The following is a 9382-nucleotide window of genomic DNA, read 5'->3' as shown; positions in this document are numbered from 1 at the left end:
GGGGCGAATATATCACATCCCCTTTTTCCCATGAAAATTTAGTTTATTAGGTCGTAAGATAGGGTGAGGGAGGGTCGTAGGAGCGACTAGAGAGGGCATGAGTGAGAAGTGGGCGAGAAAAGGCTGAAAAACAAGGAAAGGGAAAACTCTAATAAAAAAACAAGGTAGGCCATGTTTGGCAACCATGATGTGGGTGCAAATATGAGTTTGCCAAAAGTGTTAGGGAAGATTAAGGCCCAAAATCATGTGGGTGCTCTACAAGACGACAACAGTCTGATTAAAAAGCCACATTGGGTCATCGAACAACTGGACCCCACTTGTACTTCTGGATTCTTTGATCTGTACCGTCCATTTATGATGGTTCCCACCATGGCGGGCCACATACACACTTGTCTGCTTTCAAGTTTCTTATTATCCTTGTCAATCCATGGTAGGACCCACCATATGATAATCCAAATGTAGATGAAAAATGGATGGATCATGTGATCATAACCATCTGATTCTCAATCGCAATCGGTAGGGCATCAAATCTGAGTAATGATTTTTCAAACTCTACTCTGCGTTGAGGCTTCGATTACAAACAAATCCCTCTGCAAACCAGTGAGGATGTCAATAACAATCTTAACCAAAATAAGAAAAATACTTAAGGACTGGAACAATCTTAACCAAAATCAGAACAATACAACAGCATCCACCATCATTATAAGTGGTTCTTAAGGGATTGCGATAGTAGAGAAGACAATATAACTGGTTCTCAATCTTCCTTGCAAATATCACTATGTTTCTTTAACTTGCAAATATATTCTCAATGAAAACACATTTTCCTCCACAGCATCCACTATCAATGGCACTCTAATTTTGTATCAACAAACTGAATTCAGAATATACAAAAAAGAAAGAAAAACAATACAGTTTCAAGCTCCTGTGACGCTTCAATCATAGCAGACAATTTGGGGCCTGTATTCAAGGAGAGCTGAACCCAATTTCTTCCCATTTTATACCATAGCAGTGGTTTCCAACCACTGAAAAATCTCTCATTGAGTAAAACAAGGAGAACCCATTACCCTGATCACTCTACTTACATGGAAATACAACACCAAGCCTAGATTAGGACATCAAGGAATAAGCAAGAAGGGGCTTTAAAATAAACACATCAAGTAAGGGAATCATGGGCTACTCCACCATATTATCTGGGTTAAAGTCCAGAGACTCCCTCCATATAAGGTCCTTTATATCCTCTTCGCTGAATGATGGCTGTTCAAAATCAAAGATGAATGGAGATGGGCAAGTGGGCTCGTCATTGATCTCGTGGAGACTTGACAAATATGGGTGATTTAATGCTCCATCGACTGCACAAATCAGAGAACTTAGTTGCCAAAAAAAAAAAACACTAGAGCATAGAAAGTAGATATGTTTGGTGATCAATGTACCAGTTATGCGTTTGCATGGATCAAAAACAAGCATTCTTTCCAGAAGATCAATAGCTGCAGGTGCTACATGGGGAAATTTGTGCGAGAATGGTTGCTTGGGGAACTTTGGAAGCTGCCCGACATATCTCCTAGCATTATCACTTCTTAGGAAACCGAGGTCTGATTCTTCTGGTGATCCCAAGAGCTGTTTGAGGGAAAAAAAACCCACTTAGCAGTCCAATACTTGTATAAGTTTCACATGAAAGAAGTGGCAATGGTATGGATGGATCCTAACCTCAGTTATAAGTCTCAACTGTTGAACATAGTCTTTACCAGGAAACAAAGGCTCCCGTTTGATAATTTCCATGAATATGCAACCAACAGACCAAATATCAATGGCGGCAGTATATTCTGAACAGTTGAGAAGTAGTTCAGGTGCACGATACCAACGTGTTACGACATATTCGGTCATCAAATCTGTCTCTGAAGTAGTTCTTGCAAGTCCAAAGTCACAAATCTTCAGGTCACAGTTTGAATTGAGGAGCAAATTACTGGGTTTCAGATCCCGATGCAAAACATTTGCGGAGTGTATGTATTTCAGCCCTCGTAATAACTGATAAAGGAAATACTGCCAAGCAAATATAAGAAATTATTTAGTATCAGATGATAGGCATTATATATTTGGTAATTGTCATACATATATACACCGCTGTAAAACCATGCTTTATGCAGAAAGTCGGGGACTAATTTTCAACACCCAAAACCAGACTCCTGTGAACAGCTACTAAAATGCAGATTTTTACACTAATTTTTACGCCCCGGGCAATTTAAAAATTCAAAATATGTGTTCCTTCAATAGCCACGTTAGATGCAAGTAGCCCAATTTGACATTTTTTGGGAAGAACGTCTCTATGAAGTCAAATAGGGAAGATGAAAGAACAAGGTTTCCATGAAAAATGAATGATTATCAGAAATGGTGAGGCACAAGGATGAAACAAATACTAAATACCATCCAAAATGACATGCGTCACTTTTTTGGGTCGGTAATATGGAGACTCGTGTATTGCCTATAAAGACTCTCTCTCTCTCTCTCTCTCTCTCTCTCTCTCTCTCTCTCTCTCTCTCTCTCTCTCTCTCTCTCATTGTATCTTCTGATATCAGATAGTACATGCATGTATCAGGTGAGTTGCATGCCTGATATGCATGCGCAGCATTCAAAGTCCCCCCAGCACAGTATAAGAATCCACATGTTTTTTCTCTCACTATCTCATTAGCTAATACAATAATTAACAAACCATTCAAATAAATGTCATGTTTATGCTATAAATATGTCATTTACATCTGTTTTTTGTGCCATATTTTTTACTTAATTTTTTATTTTATTTATTTTTAAAAAATGAATAACTATCAGATATCATCCAATATGTACCAGGTTTCTGATTGTTAGATATGATGCACAATATTGAGGTTTTAACCCCAAGAAATGGAAACTTCGTATATAACTGATATTTGGGACCCATTCTCAGAACAGACAGAAGAATGTTGGTAGCTGTTATGAACATAGAAAGTATCAAGATGGTGAACTTGAACACCAAAATGCAAGAGCAATTTTAAAAGGATACATAAAAAGGAGCATGTCTTGAATCTTGATTCTTGACCATGATCAGCCTAGTTGTTATAATGCATATGAATTACTTTTGATGGCCAACTTTATCCTGGTCCCTCAAACAAATGGATGTTAAAAATGCTTTTCTTCATGGGAGGCTCATGTAGTGTAAAGAGAACAGCCTATTGGTGACACGGACTATCACCACCCAAAGTATATTTGTGATGTTAAAAATGCTTTTCTCCATGGGAAGCTACAATGTGTCAAGAGAACAACCTACTGCTCACAAAGACTGTTAGCATCTTAATTGTATTTTCAATTTTAATTAAGCAATATATGGATTGAGGCAGACAAAGGGAACCAGGCTTAATAACTTAATGTACTTGAAGAAAGTTTCATTTGAAGTATAGTTGATTATTCTCACTTTAGGTGAATAAGTTTGTTGAATGACTAAGTTTTATTCATTAAAAAAGGAGGCTAAGTTTTGGCACTTACTATCCTTCTATTCCTACTATGAGCCAAAAATATTGTTACCAAAGGGACAAGGCTATCAAAAGCACCAAAGAAATGTTCAAGAGGAAATTTGATATAATAGATCTCTACGATGGAATATGACAATACTTAGAGTGGAACCACAATTCCATAGCCACCACTACAGGCTAAATCTACTCAAGAAGTGTGCTTGGGAAAACTGCAAATGTTTAGAGCAGGTAAAATGAATACGAAATTAGTAGAGATGAAAGGACCCTGTTGAAAACATAGACGACATAGAAGAGTTGTGGGTGCACTGCCATATCTATCTTCAATTCGTCAGTAGGCAGAGATATGAAGTGAACCAAGTTTGTCAGTCCATGCTTAAACCACAAAAAAATGCAGGTAACCAGCAAATAAAAATCTTAACGCTTAAAAGGCACCATAAATTATGGGTTCAAGCTTATGAATACTCAAGCAAAGATCTAATAACTTCTACTAATGGGAGATTGAATTCAAGCTTCGTATCTTATAAGAAAGAGACCTTGTCGCATGTAGTACATAAAAGATTTATTTTAAGATATAAGTGCAAAAAGCTTTACCCATTAGATGAAATGAGTTCTTCGGTTCAAGCAAATTGTTAGAGATCTACACCATTATTCCACCTTTGGAAATAATAAAGTCGATAAACAAAGAGCATTTGGCTTTGATCCAGTTTATCATGGAATATAAATACATATCCAGAAGGATTCCCCATTGCCAGTGAGAGTTGAAAGAATGCTAGATGACAGATTTGGCATGTTCCAATGAACATGTTACTAAAACTATAAGAAAAAGCATATATAACAAAAATATGTCTACTCAAACAAGCTTAAAATACATATATTATGCGCCTTAGCTGAAGTGTTAAATAAATTGTTATTTTATTCTTTAATTTGTTTAGATTATGTTAGTAAGGTATGTAGTAGCCTTCTATATTTCATTATGGTGTTTATGGAAGAAATCTTTATCAGGAAAGAAAATCCTAGCAAGATTTGGGAAACAAAACTGGCAGCAAATTGAAAATTCCAACAAATAAAATCAATCAATGATCAAAGGATCCTCTCTTATTGAATAATCTGGAACTAACAAATAAATCAGCAAAATTTACCATTACATTGGATGACCAGAATCACACTAATCAGACATGCAGCAGCACCCCAACTAGATGAACCTCATATCATAACACCAAATTTTTTTGAACATCACACCCCTAAAGAAAGGTTTAATTTGTATTCCCAATGCCGAAACTATTACAATTTTCGGAAAAGAAAGTATATGATACTCCATATAACCATAATTCATAAACTAATCATAGCCCTTGATCTACCCTCTTTAAACCCTAGTCTAACTTAAAGATTAAGTTTTCTAAATATGAAGGCCAAAGTTCTCTTCTCTTATGTTCACAAAACTTGTAAAATCTGTGGGTTCTGAACCCCACTTAAAGCAACAGGAAAATGACCCAAATACTCCTAAAAGGTCAAAACCCGTGTTGTACAACTTGACAATAAGAGGGTCCACCAAAACTACTAACACTATCTGTATTTCTGAATGATGGAATCATTTTAAAAGAAAAGGGCGGAGCCAATGACCGAGGTGGTCAAACAAAAAGCTGCTAAAAGAACAAAGAAATGGAAGATCTGATAAAAAGAATATCCGAAGAGAGTATCAGGGATAATAAAGGTCAATTGAGTATTGAAATAGTCCCTAAATCAAAAGGTTTGATCAAGAAACTAGATTGACTCTCTAGTCACTCCTGACCATGTCATCTGAATTAGTTGACAGCCAGATGTGAGTGAACTAAACACTATGACCATCTGTCTTTTGCCTCGTTTGAATCTTTTATTCCGATTGGACCCGGGAAGGCCAAAATCGTAGCAACGTTCTCCTTTCTCAGGAGACCCCCAATGCCTGGTGGTCTGGGTTGTCGGCCGGAAACTTGAGCCGCTGAAATTCAACTTCAATTTCCCTGGAGAGGGCGATTCCCACCTAGCGTGTCAGCCCTACTGGAAGCATCTACTCGACCTAGTTTCCTCACATCCTTCTGGTCTACTATTCTACCTGTATGCTAGAAAGCTAATAAAAACAACTTACTTGACAGTGATCATCAGTCAAAGGCTGGCTAGAACGTATTATCTGATGCAGATCGGTATCCATCAGCTCATATACAATATAAACGTCATTGAAATTTGCCCTTTGGGGTGGACGTATGATATCCTTGATCCGGACAATCTGCAAAAGAAATATACCAATCTGTTAGCTCATGTTTGTTTTAAAGCATTGAAAATCACAACAGAACTCTCATTGCATGGAAAAGAAGTGATCTCATGACATAGCAACAATAAAATGATAAACCATTTGATAAACATACCACAAAAAACCATTTGATCAACATGCCTATAAGCAACAGACTTGATCAATGGCATTATTTATTAGTGGCTGGAGGACATTGTCAAACAGAAAATAACCTGACGATGATTACGAGCTAATAAACTAGGAAATGGTAATGAAAAGTTTGACAATATTGAATATGTATTCTCTTATAAAAGCATGAAAAAGCGGCTTGGGAACTTCTTGGATATCCTTTTCCATCATCCTGGTTTAGCATTAGCAGTTCTTCCCTCGAGTAGCACAGGCATATGAAAGGATTACGTCGTTTGCACAGGACCAATCTAACCTCAAATTCACATAGGGAACCGAGAAATCATTTGTCTGACAATCTTCCCAAAGAACAGTATAATAAACATTAAAGACTGCTAGAAATGAATCATTATAAGGGGAAGAAACAAAGGTAAACAAGAATGTCATTATGGTAGACATGGCTTTCGGAGGATACACGTCGTAGAGCAGCAGAACCAATTGACAGAGATATGGATCAACTACAAACACATTACACAGATAAAAGTAACATGTTTGCTGCGAGTACATTTTCATGGTCCATATGGGTAAGGAGTTTAATCTCTCGTAGCGTTCTTTTTGCATCAATCCTGTTGTCGAATGCATTCCCAATCTTCTTGATAGCCACGGCTTCATTTGTCTCAGAATTTTGTGCACAGCTGCAGTAAAAGAACAATAATCACCTTAATTCATACAGAGGTAATGGAAAAACATAAACTTTTAAAAAAGATATGATGGTAAAACGAATATACCAGAAACTACTAAATGGTATCATAAAAAAATCAAACAGCTCCAATTCATCATAAAAAAACTCTCTTCGTGATTGAACCATCAACATTAACAGTCAACCCAAAATTATCCAAGAAGTAAAAAGTATAAAGAAATCAAAAAGCTCCAATCCGTCATAAAAAACCCTCGTCATGATTGAACCATCAACATCAACAGTCAAAACCCTAAGGCCCTGTTTGGATTGCATCTAGAAAAGTTTGGAAAGGAAAAATATTTCTAAAAGATCCTACTTTACATATGGAAAAAAATCATTTGGACCAACCATAGATAATTTGTACTTAGAACAACCAACAGATTCTGATAATATCATGGTAAACTAACTATAATCATATCATTTCCCTCTAAATTGTAGAAAGAAAAAAATTTCTATCAGAAATGTTTTTCTTGCAATCCAAACAGGGCCTAAAAGAACAAAAAAAAATCCAACAGTAAAACTTATTTCCACATGAATGAACCACACAAACCAAAAAAAATCAGCTAAACTCCATTTATAACGCAAATAACAACCAAGTAGGGATTAAAAACCGAAATTAAATCAAACCCAATTACAATCTAAATCAAGAAATAAGAAATTATATAAACAAGAAGCAATTACCAGACAATTCCATAAGCCCCGCGGCCGATGGGTTGTATAGGAGGAACGTATTTGGGGGAGACCTCAAAGAGATTTCCAAGAACATTGTACTGAACATACCCTCCCCCATGAGTAGGAACTCCCTTCACATCAACCAAAGCTTCAGATTCCTCCATGAGAATACTCAAAGTTAGGTCAATTTAACAAGAGCCCTTGTTTCCTTTCTATATTTGGTTTCAAAACCCTAAACCCATTAGACTTGAGAGAGTAGAGAGAGTAGAATGTACAGTAAGAAGTTTACAAATTTGCACCATCTGAACATGGGGTTGGGGAGAAATGAAAATGGGTGAGAAGGGTTTGGATTCTTGATGAGGGATTTGAAGTCTTTTTTCTAACTTTGGGGGGTCATAGAGAAATGATGATAGTCTTTATCTTGGCAATGCTTCACAAAATAGTCTTGGCTCGGTAGTCCTCCAGACTACTAAAGTTGGTGGTCTGCCCTAATCTCGACCGTACGATGAATCGATGATTGATGATCGAAATAATGATCATCCGATGGTTTAAGTTAGATGGGTGTGGGACCCATTAGTTTGGAAGAAAAATTATAGTGTCCAAATTCCAACCTCAACCACTTTTTCAATGAGCAGGATCAATCAGAAGAATCTTCATGAGTCGGAGGGTCTAGAATCATCGACGAGGGTGGGACCAAGACTAATATCGGTAGGCTAACTGAGAGATTAGATGGTGAGGATTGTCCGATCTATAATCAATTATTCTAAGGGCAAGATTAGGGCAGGTTACAAAGTTTGGTAGCCCTGAGGGCTAGAGAGTAGCTTTTGCCCTTTCGGCAAAACGAAAAAAGTATGGCTTTTTTTCTCCGGGGAGGAAAAGTATAAAAGCAAGTTAGAGTTGGGATTGGTGAGCTTTGGGTTTGAACTTTGAACTTTCAAATTTGAAATTAATCTCTTTAATTTATAGTTTAACGTTAATTAAATCGAGTGGGCCCAATAATTGAATGGTTTGGATCATTGAAGGAGTGGACCTCGCCTATATTCAAATCCACTAATGTATATGTAATGATTTTGGATTCTCATTTACCATACAATTATCTGCTAAGTGCCACTTTTTAGATGATTTATACCATCCATCTATTGGCAGAGGTATACTATTTTCACTCTGTGTGCCCCGCAACCACTTGGGTGTAATTAGTCTCGTTGATGTGATCGGCAAGCTCAATTCCGACTCGCCATCGCGGGTCCTGCCTTGATTTGATGATCCTAATCCATTGATCAATTTAGCCTCATTTAGGGTTCCGATCACACATTGATCTCCTTTAGGTCGTAATCTTATAGATCAATGGTCCCAATTACACACATACGTCCTCACATGAGACCCAATGTTGATCCTTAGGATTGATCCTAACCATGATCATCTGCTTATCCACCATTTGATCGGCTTTGATTCTTGAATGATCGGATTATGCTGGACCCCCCCACATTTTATCAAGGGTCTGATTACATAGACTATTACCATTAGGATCAATCCGAATGATCACATCAGGTCCTACAGGGGGACATGTGTGTGAAGTTGGGACCGTTGATCTGGCAGTCAGACGAACATCTTGTCGATAAAATTAGTCCTATGGCCCTTTTACAGGTTGTGGGAAAGGAGCCCACAACCTGTACACACTCTCAAAGCTAGTACTCTCTCTCTCTCTCTCTCTCTCTTTATATGAACCTTGGTGGGGCCAACAATTAAATTGTTTGGATCTTTGAACAAGGTAGGCCCCGTGTTATTTTTATTTTTATTTTTTTTTAATAAAGCACGTGGTTGTAGAGGAGTGCATATTATATTTTATTTTATTTTTAGAAAAAGCACCTGTCCCACCTTGTTCGAAAATCCAAATCGTTCATTAATGGGTGCCAACGTAAATAGGTCGTACCCTGAAAAAATCATATCCATAGATGGTCCTAACTCTTCGATTTGTTGAGATTTATATATGGTGTTATCTGTCTACAAATCAAAGGGTTAGGATCATCCCGTGTGAAGATGATTTTTGCGGTAAGGCATATCGTAGATACAATCTCAAATAATTGT

General features: G+C 37.2%; 1 protein-coding gene across 1 annotated transcript; it reads right to left on the bottom strand.

Annotated features, from left to right (window-relative positions):
• Window positions 1-748: 748 nt before the first annotated feature.
• Window positions 749-7704, bottom strand: LOC143849737 (mitogen-activated protein kinase homolog NTF6-like). Its single transcript, XM_077358910.1, has 6 exons — window positions 7307-7704; window positions 6452-6581; window positions 5620-5757; window positions 1705-2037; window positions 1431-1614; window positions 749-1349 (listed from the first exon to the last, which is right to left on the bottom strand). The coding sequence occupies exons 1-6, from the start codon at window positions 7459-7461 to the stop codon at window positions 1174-1176; spliced, it is 1116 nt and encodes a 371-aa protein (XP_077215025.1). The 5' UTR covers window positions 7462-7704; the 3' UTR covers window positions 749-1173.
• Between the last annotated feature and the right edge of the window lie 1678 nt (window positions 7705-9382).

The sequence above is a fragment of the Tasmannia lanceolata genome, unplaced genomic scaffold (genome assembly GCF_043159265.1).
Source record: "Tasmannia lanceolata isolate RefF3 unplaced genomic scaffold, GAP_Taslan_0.1 ptg000018l, whole genome shotgun sequence".
Taxonomy (NCBI): Eukaryota; Viridiplantae; Streptophyta; class Magnoliopsida; order Canellales; family Winteraceae; genus Tasmannia; species Tasmannia lanceolata.
Note: the sequence above shows the minus strand (reverse complement) of the source record. Positions and strands in the feature narration are given on the sequence as shown.